This window comes from Terrapene carolina, unplaced genomic scaffold (assembly GCF_002925995.2).
Source record: "Terrapene carolina triunguis isolate 2854851 unplaced genomic scaffold, T_m_triunguis-2.0 Scaffold96, whole genome shotgun sequence".
Classification (NCBI taxonomy): domain Eukaryota; kingdom Metazoa; phylum Chordata; order Testudines; family Emydidae; genus Terrapene; species Terrapene triunguis.
The window spans coordinates 1,023,404-1,041,019 of NW_020664447.1; the positions used below are offsets into that span (position 1 = coordinate 1,023,404).

Sequence of the window (17,616 nt, forward strand, 5' to 3'; positions counted from 1 at the left end):
TGAGAGGTCTTACCAAAATCTGTGATCTTACATACTATACAAACTGCAAAATGTAGGCACCATAGGATAAACTAAGATGTTTATAAAAGGAGGAGGCCATACTTGTCTCTGAATATCCTTTCTTTTGTGAATCTAATATTACTTGATGAGGTGCTTTTATTTGTACAAAATAGCACCTTTCCTTTCTGCTCATGGAGGAGGTATAATGGAACTCCAAATAAGCATCTCATCTAGCAGTTAGCAAAAGTTTTCCAGAATACAGTTTCCAATCCAGTTCTTGACTAACAAACTGAGTAGAAATACATTTGATTTGTATGTGTTGAAACATGGTTTTTTAGTTTAGAGCACAAATCGCATCTCAGCTCTCATGAAACGTGCTTGGTTCCTGATTCAAGAAGGCAGAGAATTTTCACTCAGGCAATTATGCTTTCATGCCCTGTCCCTTTTGTAATCCTTGGCTTTCTCCTTCTGTGTACAACGCTAAGCATCAATGACTGTAGCTGAGAGGATTGTCGTAGCCAGCTTCTTCTGTGACTGGTATTCCTATCTCTCCATGGGACAATACAAAACATGACCCTCTTTGTCATGTTAGTCACCAGCCCTTACTCTTCCAGGGAGAACAAAATCCACCTGTGATTCTTGAGCAAATCAAGGTTGTTTCCATCCAAGGTTGCTTCCTGACCTCACACTAGTTAATATTGTTAGCTATTCCCAAGAATTGTAAGAGTTGTGTGATACATTAAAACCATGTTATGATACTGGCTAATATTTCTATAACTTGGTGGCTTTGGATATTTAATAAAATGTACTCCATTTATTACATCCAAATACAGTCTTAAAATTGTCATAGAGAAACAAGTCAGTATAGACAAATTGCTTGTTTTATTGTTCCTTAGAAATGATCTTATGTAAGGTTACTTTGAAAATGAAAGTATATCCATGTTTTATTTCTGTTGATCAAAATATTGAAAAGAATTGCTTTCAGGACCCATCCGATTCACTTATACAGCTCAGCGAAAGACATTAAAGAGAATTGTTCAGATACAAACATTTATTGCCCATCACAAAAAAGTTAAATAATCTTCATGAAAGAGAAAATTTGTCCCCCTGAGTGTCACTCTGTTTGCATATTAGCACATAGCAAGATCTCTGCCAAGTTACTCTCTGACTGACTGCTACAGATGCTCTTTCTCAAGTATTTTGAGTCAGATCTTTAGTGCAAGTCTTTGGGGACAAACAATAGCACCTGTTCCTCACAAGATATCAGGCCAGTTAGTCCATTCATGTATCTTTAATGAAGCTCTAGGGCAGATGGCAAAAAATGGCATCATCAACAATTTAGCACAGAAGAGACAAAAGAGGAAAGTGTTGATACAACAATACACAATTTTTACGAATGGGAAGAGCCAGAGTTTGTTTTTCATGCATCTGCTGCTGTCTTGGTTTTTAGAAAGACCCGAAGAACAGTCTAGCCATTAAAATTTCTAGGAATGTAGCTAATTTTATGAAGTACACTATTCCACCCTCTCTCCCCACCCAAAACCAAACAAACAAACTTGAGAGGCACTAGGAGTATATAGTGTATTTTTTTTGGCTTACTCTTTAGTTCTATAAAAACTAATTGATCAGTCATCACAGTGTATCCACTATATATTTAATATTCATCTGTGCTTTACAGTTGATGTGTACTAAGCATAATGACAACTATTTGTAAAATAATTCTTGGTGAAACCATCACTGAATGTTTGTGTAACCAGCACCATTAGATTTAGGTACGAGAGAGTTTAGAAGTCTCAGGATGTCTAGAAAACAGGCAAGAGCACAGTTTGTAAATGTTATGGTATAAAGGGAAGACCACGGAGTTGTCTCAGAAATAGTATTTGATATGTGTCCTAAGTAAAATATGGGATATTTTTGCCATTCAGTAAACACTTTTCAGTCCGCATGAGACTAACAATCTTGATGTAAACCATTAAAGTTAATGGAGCTATGCTGATTGACACTGGGTATGATCAGGCCAGTATTCAAGGAATATTTTAAGTAATGATTATAAAGGATAGCCAGAGCATACAATGATAATAATTTATAGTTATCTAGTCCTTTTCATTTGGGGCATCTCAAAAATATTTAAAAATATTTGGAGCCCAATCCATCTCAGAAAGAAAATTCCCATTGAAATCAATGGGGGGGGGCCAGTATTGGGCTCTTATTACTTGAACTTCACTTGCCTGCTGTGAAGTAGGTTTTGTGACAAAAAGTGATACTGAGGCATGGAGAGGCTCAGTGAAAGACAAATTTTGGGTGCCCCAGTTTTTGGGCACTCAACTTGAGATACCTGGGTGTCCTAAATAGTGCACCCAAAGATTGAAGCACCCAAAAGTTATTGGTCACTTTAGAAAATGTTGGCCTAAGTAGCTTATCTAAGGTAATTTAGCAAGTCATTGACATATCTGCAAATAAAACCCATTGGACATGACTTCCATAGGAGCCCCACCAACAGAGGCTGCCTAGTGGATGTGCTGAATCAATGCATGCTCGAACCCCGTTCCCACCTTGGTCAATGCTGTCTTCTTTTGTGCCTGTGCTGGCACCCTGAAGCCCCCTGGTGGAGAGGAGTTTGTGGGCACCTTACACTTTTGCAACACCCTGGGGAGACTTTCTGCTACTGGTGACCGGGAGGGAGCTATCACAGAGCCTGGATCATTTTGATTAGTATCTACTTGGAAAGTACTGTAAGTAATTGTAAAACACATTGTGTTAAATGCTTTCCAGATGCTGTAGCTGTATTCCCCCATCAGACACTGTTATTGTTTTCACTTGTTGCATACATTCTGGGCCAGTATGCACTAGCATCATACACAAAATTAGTACCGTTAAATCAGAAGTTAAAGGCTGGTACTGGGCACATGGGGATCAACTCCAATTTAACCAAGTTAAGCTCATAGCTAACGTTCACAACCAGGCTTACCTCAGCTAAAATGAAAGAAATAGCTGCTCAAAGCTGGTTTCTTTCACGCCCCAGTGCCATGGCAGTAATTGCACAAAGACCTTTTTATTATAAGTTGATTTTCCTGAGAAATGGATTCAGAAAAATACTGTAAAGTGTTTATTTTTTGAGTGACCTTTATTAACCTACATCTTAAGGCTTTCCCCAGAGAAGAGTTGTTGGTAAATTAACCCTCATAGACACACAGTAGCATTTCTGCACTGCATCAGTGGTTGTGAAAGGAAAGGAATATGACAAGAAAATTTGGCACTGTTTAAACAATGTCATAGGTCAACATATGGGATTTGACCAAAAAAAAAGTTTTTAGGAATTAAAATAAAAAGAAATCACTTGAAGTTTAGTTTAACTTTTTAATAGTATTTCATGCCACCCGTTTATGGCAGGATAAGAGGGCAAAAATTCTTTCTGACTGGAAAAAGAATGCCTTTCTGCACTTCCTGGTTTTGATATTTAAACCGTTATCTGTTTACTTTTTTACTAATCAGAAAAATGCTGTAATCAAAGCCTTCAGTACTATTGGGGCTTGGGGGATAGACAAAAACTCCATGTGATCCCATCCAGTGTCTGTGATATATGTATAGCATAAATAAAGAAACCAGGAAATTAAAATATGAATTTAACAGACATGTTAATGTCACGTCTCTCATTTTCTATATGTGGAATACAAATGCTGATATAAGGTGAAGAATTTTCTGCTTTTGCATGTTTGCGCTCTTTGATACATTTATTAAGGTCAAATGAAATTTGATATAGTAGGATTTATTCTGAAATGCTCTCTGAATACAACTCCATAATTACTGAGCTACATGATAGTGCATAAAGCTGTAAAACTGCTTAGACAGACAAGCAATTTATATGTTACAGCGAGGTGTGTATGGTGAAGGATATTAGTTTAATTGGGAGCCAAGATGTTGTAGCTTTAAATCTTAAGAGATGGGGTGTTGTCTAGGCGACTAACATACTGTGGTGAGGTTTTGAAATAACATACCTGAACTGTTGGCATGTATACTAGCAATACAATAGCGAAAGATCTCCGAAATAAAATTACCTATCCTAAATATGTTAAAATATGAAGATTAAAATAGCTCTTTAGATATTAGGCTGCCTTTAAAGTGTTTGTCACTGTGATATCTAAGCTCCCAAAGAGAAATACAAATTTGAAAGACTAATACAAATGTAAGCCACTTTTTTCTTTTCTCAATATGAATCTATAGTATATTAAAATGTTGATTTCTTTTTGTGCAACGGAATGTAAACAGAAGGAATAATAAAAAAAATCAGCAAGAAGCGGGATAAAGTGCAGTTCACGGAGACTGTTACACCTTTGACACTGAGGGAAAACAATGTTAAGGGGGGCTTTGATGTGATAATGTGAAATTGGTGAGGATTACATTAAGGAGAAGGTTCTGTGGGGCTGTGGAAACATAAGAACACTATCAGTGCTGGAGAAATACCTGTCAAGATAAATTTGTGCTTTTTCTGATCAGAGGCTCTCTTTTGTTTAGCAGGTTCAGGGTCACATGCCTCCGCTCATGATCCCAATTTTTCCACACGACCAGCGGACATTGGCAGCGGCTGCTGCAGCCCAGCAGGGATTCCTCTTCCCCCCAGGAATAACTTATAAGCCAGGTAAGTTGACAGGGATATGAAGCTATTTAACATGTTCAGATATTTACTGAGACTTCTCTTGTGATCTGTCTGATACAGATGATGTTACACAAAAGGACTGGCTGCTTGAAAATAATGTGAAGTTTTGTAAGTCTAGCTGAAAATATCTTCCGAGTTTATAGGGGATAATTGGAAGATTGGTAACTGAGCCCCATATTAATTTCACTTCTGTAGCCCACAAAATCAACTGCTCTGAATTTATTGACCCACTTGCCTACCAATTTGCATTTGGCACACCCTGATTCTTAATACTTCTTTTATTGCACGTCTTATCTGCAGCATGTACACATACTTGTCTTTTATGCAAAAATGCTTACCCTTAATTAGCAATAAAAGCAAAAGGCAGGTATAATTTAATTAGCATGCTTCTAACGGGCAACTTTCTGTTTGATTTCAATCTGAATAATAAAGGTTTCAGTAGTTCAATCCCAATTATCATTCAGACTTGGAACAGGTCACATAACCTTTGCAGTGAAATATGTTTTGAGATGATTTAGCAAATGTTATGATTTCTTTCTTTATTCCTCTGAGTTTACTGGACTCCTGGGGAATTCAATTAGGGATATAATGGTTTGAAGCTACTTTCAGAGCCTTCTTGTAAACAGGGTTTTAAATGTTTAAAGACATGTTGCCAAAGGAATTCAATGTAAGAAGATAGTTAAGTAAATAAAAGTCAACCTTATTTTCATTTGTACATTCTTTGTAAGTGACCTCAGCCCAGAAGCTGCAACCTTATTTTGCTCATTAATAATATTCCCTGCCAAGCTCTCTTTAGCATATTAACCTGATGAATATTAACCACAAAATCTGAGTATAACACTTTCTTTGGATTTTAAATGGGAAATTTCAAAGTAAAGGATTGATCCAGTCTCGACTAAAGTCAATGGGATTTTTGCAGTTGACTTCAGCAGGAGCAGGATCAAGTCCAAAGTAAAAGCTTCATAAAATATAAGATGTGAACAACCTATTAAATAAAAGTAAGATTGAGCCTAAAATCTCTTCAAGCAAATTTACTTAAATGTTATATGAAATGGTGCCAAATTGGATTCCAGCAAGCATTTCCATTTGTCCCATTTCATTTTGTGTCTTTATTCTGGGTGAAGGAGAATCATTCCTCTTTGGAAACAAAAAGTCTCTTTCTGATAATTATCTTACTTCTATATCTTACTTTTTTCAGCCTGAAAAACCCCAAAGCACTTCACAAACTTAGCAAATTGATGCACAACCTATGCAGGGAGAAGAGTTCATACACCTCTGAAATTCAGCCATCGCTGGCATGTAACTGTTTAACTGCACTCAGCAACATTTCACAACAGTTTGGGACAGAAAATGAAGATTATCTTTTCCATCTGAAGTCTGTGGCATGCATAGAGAGGCAGAATATAATGATCAAACTTTGAATTTGTCCAGGACACCAGGGTTAACACCCTTACTCTTATATACCCTCATTCAGAAAAGCACCAAAGCATGTGCTTTAATCTGATTGATTTTATTTTTCCTGATTAGAGAGGCTTTCCTGAACTGGGGATTTAATGGCCACTAATGATCAGGACCTGGGCTTTACTTCTCATCTCAAAGACGACATCTCCACTAGTGTCTTTTCAGGCTATGTAAGTGAATTGGTTCAGTACTGACTCAAAAGGAAGAGTGCCACCTATCTGTCACCAACATCTTTTACTGCAGCATATAGGTTTCTTCAGAACTCCCCCAAGGCCTCGCTGCTTTCCTTTTGTCCTCTCATCTCACAATACAAGGTGATATGGCTTCAGGCCATTTTATTACTCTTGTGAATGAAGAAAAAATGTGTATAACAAATATTAAAATATTCGAGTAACTGACTAAAATGGAGGCCTGGGTGTCTCAGGACATCGCTAATGGGATGAAACTATTCACTACTAGGTTACTGGTTTGAATCCAGCTCAGCTTGGTAGAAACCACAAGTCACTATGATCTGACACTGTTCAGTGGCTTGTGTGAAATGAACATGTTTATATTTTAATGTATTTATAAAGTTCTATAGCACATATTGCTAAAGTAGCTGTCTGTGTTAGTTCAGTTTCTGTTGGACAGCTCTCATCATTAAAAAAAAAATCACAATTGCTATTGATTAGCGTTCCCCTCTCCTTTCCCCCCCCCTTTTTTGGCAATCTCAGTAGAGAGGTTTAGGAAATAATGAAAATGGAGACAAAACTACACTATCTTTCTTCACTATCTTTCTTAGAGGTTGTTCCTCTAGGTCAGCACTGAGGGACTTTGTGGGAATTTGCACTGCTGCTATTTGTGCTTTACATCTTCCATGAGTAAATAGAAAACTTTCATCTGCAGGACTATAAATCTAATTTGAGCACCAAACTCACTTATATTTTTAAAGGAAGATTAAGAAAAGAAACAGACAACCCTTTAAACATTAAAATTTTTCTTCTCAGTTGCTTGTTCACTTGCTTTTTAATTTCCACCTTTTTTCATTTAGGCAAGGCAATATGTTTACAGTGCTAGCTCTCCTTTTCATTTGGGAAGCACAGAGGGACAGATTTTCAAAAGTTTTCAGCTCCCAACTCTTCCACTTGTAATAACAGAAGCTACTGAGTGCGGAGCACTTTTGAAAATCTGGCTACTTTGTTTAGTTGCTTAAGGAAGGGTGAGGTCTTTTGTGAATTTGGCTCAAAATTCTGTACTATCCTAACAAAAAAAAATAGCTATTCTTATAAAAGACTGAGCCAGATCATGCCCCTTCATGGAAAAACCCAGTGGAGAGACCAAAGCTCTGTGTCGTTTCCCTTGTGAAGCTTTGCTCTTGGAAAGGTTGGGGGAGACTCTGCAAAATGTACAGGCTACAGTTCCTACCAACATCTGCTAGGAAAAGAATTCCCTTCTGCATGCAGCCAGTAGTCATTGTAGAAGGGTGCATGGCCCTTCTCTCCAAACACTGGAGTTCCAGGAGATGAACCAGGCCAATGTTAGCAAACACTCATCACAAGTAATAAATACATAGGGGGGGAAATGAAGTCCCATGCTCCTTTATGTATCTCTAAGTGGTATAATGTAATTTTCCAGCATGGTAAGTACTAATTGAGAAATCAGAGCTGCATAGATCACCTAATTAATTTTTCATGCATATTTCTTTCAGTATTTATACTGTATACAGGATTAATTAAAACTTGGGGGCGCTGTGCAACTAAAATTATTGTGACAACTGACCTGCAGGCGCTTGATGAGCCTCCCAGAGTACATGGCTATGGAGGTTGCACCATATTCCAGTGGGATGCTTGGAGTGGCAGCTGTTAGAAAGCCAATATTTGCCAAGAGACTCTACACAGTTATTTTGCACTGGTTATTTTGCATTCTAATTACAGCGGAAGAACTGTGCTATTAGCAGATGGGCAAATGCTGACCTTCTAATGGTAAGCACTGTACTTGCTGCTTGGAATTGATCGGCAATGTAGGTGCTGGACTTCTACAGCCATCCAGTACTCCCCCTTCCTCCAGCACAGAATAAGAGATTTGATTTAGCTTGACTGCCACATGTATTCAGGCTTATAGGAATGTTATCAGGTTGGAACATCACTGAACATGGTCACTGAGACCCTTGCAATGCCCTATCCTGAGTCATGAGTTATTTCCTATCCACTGATTTGGGCACTGTGTAGGAGAGTTCTTCCCCTTGCACTGAGTCAAGGTATTACCTCCTGCAGGTTTCATGACCTTTGTGAGAGAGCGGGAAAGGAGGATAAGGAAAGACCACGGATATGGATTAACTGTAAACAGGAGTCAGGCCATTCTGTAAGCAGCTATGCTCCTTCTTTCTGTTCATGGCTGAGTGGGAGCTGACCTGCTTTGGGAATACATTAGCTGCCTGCATTGCCATTTTTTGCAATCTACGTAGCTTAGAAGGCCAGGGATAATTTCTGCTAGATAGAGACTTCTGACAAACGTGTGTTGCAACAGTTCTTTTTCAGATATACGAGATGCAATGAGATAGACTAGTAAAGTTAGGAACTTTTGGTAGTTTAGGGTTTATCTAAATCAAGGGATGTAGATTGTGAAACCTGATCTTGCATTTGTTTTATCGTGTATTTCAAAGCAATTACTCATATCTCATGCATAAAGTTTATACAAATTTTGATTAGAAATATTGAGAAATGACTTCTATCTGCCTAACTGGAGCACTTTGCTGTTCATTATGTTTGCCATACAGAGAAATGTAAAAACAGGAATTATTATTCCTGGTCGCTGTGAGTAGCAAAAACACCTTTGGGCTGATTCTCCTCTGTTACACTGGGGTAAATCAGGAATAACTCTGGAAATCAGTGGAAATACATTGGTGTAAAGCCGATGAAAATGAAGGGAGATTCAAACCCATAGTTACCAGACTGAACTTCAGACAGTTCTCACAACTTTTAATGTTTGTTGAAAACCCATAATAACTTCCTCAAATTACATGCCTAGCTAATCTAAATGACTGGCATCTTGACATCTTTGATTGTTACCCTTTGTTTCTGTTTCCAGTTATTGGAGACGTCCTTTCATAAAATGTTAACAGTAGTTTGAAATGTTAAAACAGCGTGTGTATTCTCAATGAGCCACTCTTATTGTTGGCATCCAATCATTGCACAGTTCTACTTAGTGAAGTGGCCGGACATCTCTGAGTGGCAGAGGTGCTTAAAACAAACCAATGAGAGTCTTGTTCCTAGCGGAAATTCCGTAAGACTCCATTAAAATTCTTCAAACGGTTCCTTTTGGCTTCTCCTGGTTGGAACCATGAATCAGTAGCCTCAGGAATCACTATACCAATACATATGTTGCTCAGTCTAAAACCTAACTTAACAGTAGTACCAGTAGTAGCCAGATGAACAGTTTCACCTGTGAGTTCCACTTTTTTACCATAGGCAAATGCTTGTCACTGCAACTGCATTTACTGAGGGGTCAAGATCGCAATATGACACTGCCTTGGTGATACCTGTCCCACACAGTAGCACAACTATTGTCATTGTATGGATTAGACTCTCCATAGTATCTCCATAGCCTATTGTCTTTATTAACAGCTTGACTAATCCTAATGTCCTTACATAAACAAAACTCCCATCTTATGCAAAGACTGCAGGACCAGGCATCAGCTTTGTAACCTTGATGCAAAATAGGAACACTGTGATGGAATGAAGTAGAGATAGCTGCAAACTCTCCTCAGACTCTTTATTACCATTGGAAAGTGCACAAATGTCAGTTTCCAACCCCATCTCAGATGTCTATAGAATTTCAAGTATATTTACCAAAATGAGTAAATATCCGGCATACCTTGCAAGATGGAGTGACTGAGCCATATGTCTTTCAAAATGTGTTAAAAACAAAGAGAAGTGGCAAAACTGAGGAGAAAATGAATCTAACAGACTTGTCCATTCCGGGTTTCCTGCCTCATAGGCCACCAAACCTCTATCTGAAAAGCAAGTCTCTCCTCTTGTGAGTAAGATGAAATGAGCTTCATTGCTGAATCCAAGACAAACTATGTAAGAGATATTTAGTTGTTCTAGATGCAGAACAATGTGGTACAACTGTGAGCTGCCTTTATTCAGTTAGAAATGTTGCCCAATCTGACAAGTGAAACAAAAGTCTTGCAAAGTTTTGTATGGCTTGTAAACACCAATTTATTTATAAACAATAGCAGTCAAACATAAATAGACAATCAACAAAGCAGGAAGATTGAAGAGAGCAGTTTGTAAAATGAGAAGGATGGTTCAGATTTTCTTCTTCAGGCATTCTTCTCACTCCCTCGTTATCAAAGGCCAGTATACACCGGTACCTCAAGCAGACCTGTTTCAACATGTTGTGTCTTCCTTTCTACAAATTTAAAAAGAATGGGTCCTCACGCAAGCATTCCAAATCCAGAAACAAATTTGAAAAAAATTGCTACAACATGTTGACTGATTTCTTGCCAAGACAGCTACCGAGAAGCTTCTTGATCCATTCTTGCATGGAGAAAATTAGAGGGGGAAAATATGTATCTTCTGTAATTAAAAATTAAAACCAGTCCATGCCCTGAGTGCTCGCTTTCCTTGAGGCGTGGGGGAGGGGAAGTACCTTTGTTCTGCTTTTACTACTGGGTGTCAGCAAAGCATTCCCTAGCTCTGGAGGTATTAAATTTTGTTCTCAGAATAACGATACTACAATATACCAGGATTTAACCATGCATGGATTACTTTAAAATGCTCAAATTTGACCCCCAAAAAAAGAGGCAACACGATTTTTTTTTTAAACCCATAAACATGAATTCATATTTTTTCATCAAGAAAAGGGAAAAACTGTTTGTAGCAGCAGGTGAGCCAGGGTGTGGTAGAGAAACTAATAAATTAACAGTGAAGCCAAATATATATATATATATATATATATATTCTAGCTATTTCAAACCATAGAAGCATGACAGCTGTGAAAAAGGAGTGCCGCAGGGAATTCTTTTAGAGTTTGATTTTTAAAAAAATATGTTTGACATGGAAAATGTTTTAGTACAAATAAAGCAACTGGTATTGAACTTAAAAAGTGGAGGGAGTGGGAGAGAGATTACTGTGTGGAACGGGAATGAATAATTCATGATATTTAAAGAAAGAATGCCTCCAAAATGTTCTGCAAGGCAGTCCATGCTGATAGCTTGAATGGTTATTTCCCCCCCATTTAAAGCATCATTAATTCAACATCTTTGTGATTTTTTTTAAATCTGGTAAGATATTTACCAAAGAAACATTATTTAACTTAGATTAGGATATTCTTTATTCAGATAATTTAGTTTAGATATCAAGGAGATAAGCAGAATTATTTAAACATAAAGAGACAGTCTTGTACTATCCGAAAATAATTTAGTTGTTGTTTAAAAAAAAACACTGCAAACTAAAATCAACCTCATGGAAGGGGGAAAAATAAGATCAGATATTTTGAACATTACTCCATAGGATACCAGCACAATATAGTGTTAGTGAATGCATTGTAGCAGAGCTCCATATGCAATCAGAAGCCAATTGTTACTGGACTGTGTACAAGCACATACTGTGCTCAATGGTCTGATGAGGTATTATGGATATGATGCAAAGAGACCTTGTGGATTAAAAACTCACAATTTGTTAAAAAGTGAAAGCAACTTAACATTTATACTGAGCTGGCTGAGTATAGTCGCACTTCAGGTGGTAAACAATTCCAACGAATCCAATGACTTTGTGACGGCTTCAGGTATTAATGTATATTTGGAAAAAAACATCCCTTGGAATTTCCTCACTATATTATTCTGGATCCCTTTACATTGTGTCTTCATTATTACATTCTACTTTCAATGTAAAAAAAGTTGAAAACAATCTGATTATTATAAATATAAAAAATGTTCAGAGGAGCAGCCTATTAAAATATAGCCTAGAGATAACATAACACTGACTTTAAATAAGGAGCCAGAGCCAAAGTGATACTCTATTAAATCATGGTTATAGTGTAATTTATCCATCACTGTATTAATTTTTATATTACAGGTTCCACAGTTCCACCGCTAAACTATTTTCTTTGCCTATCTTCATCCTTTACGTTGACTAAGCATGTTAATGTTACTATATGACAGGGATCATTGCAGTGGCTTGGAAGTGGGAGTGCCTATAGAATGTTAGGATACGCAAAGTTGCAGCGCTCATTTCAGATAGACAACATATCTTATTTTTCAGCATCTTAATCATAATTGAAATGCACAATTATTTAAGTTATCTAAGGATGCTGAGTTCCTTAAGCTCTCAGAAACTGAGGGTAATCAGCACCTCCCTGTGTTGAGATCTAAAACGTTATGTAGAAATTAAGTTTTTGTGCTGTTCACATGCTGTGAAGTTTTCATATAATCTTTTCAATAAAAAATCTGCTATGATTAAAATACCTTTCATATGGGCATCTCAAAGCACTTTACCAATATCGGTTAATCCTCACAGCAGCCCTTTGAGATGAGGAAGTATTGCCATCCTCATTTTAGAGATGAGAAAACTTAAGTCACAGAGAAGTTCCGGAACTTGTCACGCAATGAGTCAATGACAGAGCAGGGAACAGAACACAAAAATCATAAGGCCTGATTCCCAGAGGTTTTGAACAACTGCATCTCCAATTATCTTTAGAGGGTATTCAGTATGTCTCAGGATTGGGCCCCAGCTCCAAGATCTAGAGTAGACCATATTATATCTTTCAATCAGTATTTTTGAAAGTTATTTAACTTTATCCTAAGCACTGTTATGTTTTATGATTTGTAATAGAGTGTACATGCTTAAATTGCACATTTACTCCTTTAATAAAAATCATGAGCATCACATTTATGTTTTGCCAGTTTGCCTACCAGCTATCTGGTAACAAAAAGTTCCAAGGTAGCACTGCAAGTCTGTGCCCAGCTAAACCTTTTGTTTTTGCAGATGTTTGAGCTTAGAGGAGTGTTGTTGAGCTTAGAGCGGTGTTGTGGAGCACAGGCAATGCTAGGTCCATGTTTGCACTTGCCTGCTGCTATTCTCTGCTCATTGTCTAAACCTGTATGCATTGTTCTCCTCGACAGGTGATAACTACCCTGTGCAGTTCATTCCATCAACAATGGCAGCTGCTGCTGCTTCTGGACTCAGCCCTTTACAGCTCCAGGTATGTGCCAGAACAAAAAAATGTGGGACAGAAGCCAACACTTTAGAGGAAAACTGCTAACCACTAACCAGCTGTATGCTAAATAATAGTCTGAATGTTAAATAATTTTTTAAGCATAGCCCAGAAGGATTAACACCTTATATACTTACCATACTGAAAATATAACAGCATGCTGTGAAAGAAAGACAACATTATGACTTTGTACTGTGTGTTTTATGTCAACTGAATGAATAATTTTTTTTAATTATATGACCAGTTGTCAGGAGATATGTTCAGAGATCTTTTTCAACTTTATTTTCCTTTGACTCTCTCCCTGTAAGTGAACTACATGAGCTATAGCTGGGGCATTGTGTATATTGGAAAAATATGCTTTGTTGTTTCTTTTTACTTTTTCTTTCAGTTGCTTTTTCTCTCAAACAGTATGGTGACAACTGTTTCATAAATTGCCAACTCTCGGTTTCTGTATTTATGTAATCTCAACCTTTCCATGCATTAAGCTGCTCAGATGCCAGGGGCAGTGAGGGTTCTGGGTTTGGTCCCTGGCTAGGTCATTTATTTGTTTTCACCATATATGGAACTAAATGTTATACGAAAATGATTTGCACACCAAATTATTAGCCAGTTTTTCGTGGCGATTGATGTTTAATTTAACAAGAAAAGCTACAATAATGTCATAAATAACGGAGTAGCAGTCAAAGGCTTTCAAAGTTAAAATGTGCAGAAAACGAGCAACATGAGAGGAAAGGATGGCAGATGTATGTAACTATTTGCAAGTAAACCTGTGAAAACTCAGTTTTGCTTATGTTAGACTTGGGTTTATTTGTACAATAAGGATACAGTAGAATAGCAAGGTATTGCAAGATCAATATACAAATAGCCATTTTACTTAACCTTCTTCCGTTGTACCATTTCTTTAATTGAAAAAAAAAGGAGGGGGGAGCTAGATCTTCAGACCTGTTGTCTTCCCATCTATGACTAGCCATAAGCAGGTTGAAAGCTCCCCCTAAAAAGGTATTCCCCTGGCCAATAGAAATCTGCAGGTGACATTTGACTGGTTTTTCCTGCTGTATGTCAACAACACCTGGGGCCTGTAGAGTATAGTGAGGTCCAAGAGGACTGGAGATAGGCAAACATAGAACTGCCTTTAAAAACAGGAACAAAGAGAAGCCAGGGAATTATAGACAAGTCAGCCTAACTTGGATACCTTGAAGGATACTGGAACAATTTATTAAACAATCACCTAAGAGTATGATAGTTTGATAAATGATAGCCAATATGGATTTGTCAAGAACAAATCATGCCAAACCAACCCAAATGGATAGGGAGGAAGTGGTAGACATGATTTATCTTGATCTTAAGACAGTTTTTGGCACAGTTCCACATGACATTCTCATAAGCAAACTTGGGAAATGTGGTGTAGATGAAACCACTATAAAGTGGGTGTACAGCTGTTTGAGAAACTGACCTCAAAGAGCTATCAACGGTTCACTGTCAAACTGGGAGGATGTATCTAGTAGTGTCACAAAGGGTCCTGGCTTGGTACTATTCAATATTTTCACAAATGACTTTGAAAATGGAGAGTATGTTTATAAAATTAGCAGATGACGCCAAGCTGAGAGGGGTTGCTAGCACTTTGGAGGACAGGATTAGAATTCAAAAGGACCTTGATAAATTGGAGAATTAGTCTGAAATCAACAAGGTGACATTCAATAAAGACAAGGATTGCATTAGGAAGGAAAAATCAAATGCACGAGTACAAAATATAGAATAACTCGCTAGGCAGTAGTATTGCAGAAAAGGATTGGGGGATATAGTGGATCACAAATTCAATATGAGTCAATAATGAAATGCAGCCGAGTAAAATGATATCATTCTGGGTTGTATTAACAGGAGTGTCATTATGTAAGACACAGGATTTTATTGTCCTGCTCTGCTTGGCACTGGTGAGGCCTCAGATGGAATATTCTGTCCAGTTTTGAGTGCCTTACTTTAAAAGAGATGTGGACAAGTTGGAGAGAGTTCAGGGGAAAGCAACAAAAATGATAAAAGGTTTAGAAAACCTGAGCTATGAGGAAAGGTTAAAAAAACTGGGTATGTTTACTCTTGAGAGGTGAACTGCTAACAGTCTTCAAATATGTTAAGGATTCATATAAACAGCACAGTGATCAATTGTTCTCCATGTCTACTGAAGGAAGGATGAGAAGTAACCACCTTAATCTGCTGCGAGGGAGATTTAGGTTAGATATTAGGTATGTAAAACTTTCTAACTATAAGGCTAGTTAAGTACTGGAGTAGGTTACCAAGGGAGGTTGTGGAATCCCCGTCATTGGAGTGTTTTAAGAACAGCTGTCAGGGTTGGTCCAGGTATATACATGGTCCTTCCTCAGCACAGGAGGATGGACTAGAAGGTCTCTTGCAGTCCTACATTTCTGTGATTCTGTGTTTAGTGCAAGAGAGTTTGTGTGAAACAAGTGCTTTTATTTTTAATTTTACATTCACAAACTAGAGTCTGCTCCTAGATACAGTAGGTAGCTCTCTGTTCTGACCAGCATTCGGAACACTTCATTGCTATAAGTGTGAACTTTTGAACTCTCCAGCCACATCACATAATAATAGCAGCTACTTCACACAGAAGGTCTGTGTTGTAACAATGGAGTCGTTGATTGCCAATTAATTCAAGGTAATTCAAACATTTGTAAAGGCTAGTGCAGACCCTCCTCATATACTTGTTCCAGATTACAGACATTTGTGGCTTATCCTGTTAAAAAACTGTAATGAAGACAAGCCCAGTGTCTCACCATCTACACCACTATTTATACCTGTGCTAGCTGGGCATACAGGTCTGAACTCTACACGCCACCACAGGTGACCCACCTTCAGGGGCACCAGAGATCTCTCAGGTAACTAGGACCAATCCCAGGATCCTGGTGTACACTAGCAAGAAAAGTTCACCTTGAACAGCTACACTGAAGTAAAGCTACATCTTGCCCTGTATACACTACGTTTTTACAACCTTAGCTATCTCGTTGTAAAATAAAATAAAAAAATAAACTCTTTACAACTCAGGTGTAGTTGTAGCTATGGTGGGTTCTGAATATCATGACTGAGACCTGGGACTGGAGTGTATTCAGTGGGGAGTCAGTACAGTGAACAGAGCGCTGGACTGATGTGTTCATGGCAATCTGTGTGGCACCATTTCAAGGTGTTTCTGTTCACCCTTTCAGCTTCAAGCATATGTGAGTGAATCTACCCAAATCTGCCTTCTGCTGGGTAGTTTGCAAATACAGTACCACATACACATGTGGTAGGTATGCATAGTGGTTGTGTACCATTGCTGATGTATCTGTACAACACATGCCTGTTGCTCTAATTGGTGAGAGCGATGAAACTTGCAAATCATTGCCCCCTCACTGTTCCTTTTTATATCCTTCTCTGTAATCTCTCTTCTTTCTTGCCACCTTGATTTTTTCCTCCTACTTTTTAAAAGTTTGCACTCATTTTAATCAAAATCTCCTGGAGGCTCATGTTCATGGTGAACCTGATTTAAAAGAGTGAGTTTGCTTATCAGGCAGCTTTTCCCGAGCTTTCACAGCAGTCCTGGCAGTCCTATTACTAGGAAATCTCGTGTCAGCTTAGTTGACACACAACTCAGCTGTCCCAGCAGACCTGACTGCATTAAATCTTGTGCAAAGTCCCCAAAAGAGAGGGAAAATGTTACAGCATGTTCTTTATTGTTTAAAAATCTGCTTTCATTTTTGGGTATTTCTACAAAGGAGTTTATATGGTAAAGAAGGAAATGTCGCAACTCTGTCAACAATTTCTGATAAACTGTTGATAGTAATGAAGCATTACAATTATGTTAGCTGGAGTTATTCCTAAACAAAGTGAGCTCCATAAAACCTATGGTTCATAACTTTTTCTCCTGATCTAGTTGTGTAATTTGTCCTTCAAAGTTTATCACTTATAACATTAATGAGCCTTGGCAAGTCTTAACTATGGTTGCAGCTGTGTTCTGGAAGCCTGAAGTATTATAATCAAGTAAAGAGAAAGAGTTTTAAAATTGTAACCAAATACACATTTGTCTATTTCTATTCTTCCTTTATCTTTCTTCCTAATTGCAGACAAAGTAAATGACCTTTTGTTACACCGCTGGGTGCAGATCCAATGCACTGCTGAAGCATTGCACAGTGTGCCTCAGGGGCACAATATTAGTAGAGTGAAGGCCAAAGAATGCTATTTTTAGTTGAACAGTTCAGCAGATGGAGGCATGAATACTCATATATCTGAAGGTTGAGGGGTTTGAACCATTAATTTTG

The 17,616-nt window shown here is 37.9% G+C and overlaps 1 protein-coding gene across 6 annotated transcripts in view; it reads left to right on the forward strand.

Moving 5' to 3' along the window:
- The window catches only part of SOX6 (SRY-box transcription factor 6), a 457,096-nt gene that overhangs the window by 339,983 nt on the left and 99,497 nt on the right, over nucleotides 1-17,616 (forward strand). For 4 of the 6 annotated variants that reach the window (XM_024202164.3, XM_024202167.3, XM_024202170.3 and 1 more), the window contains 2 exons: nucleotides 4,513-4,636; nucleotides 13,221-13,300. In XM_024202164.3, the coding sequence (XP_024057932.1) occupies nucleotides 4,513-4,636; nucleotides 13,221-13,300 (204 nt within the window). The remainder of the gene's footprint in view (nucleotides 1-4,512; nucleotides 4,637-13,220; nucleotides 13,301-17,616) is intronic. The other 2 variants (XM_024202166.3, XM_024202169.3) reach the window with 1 other exon arrangement.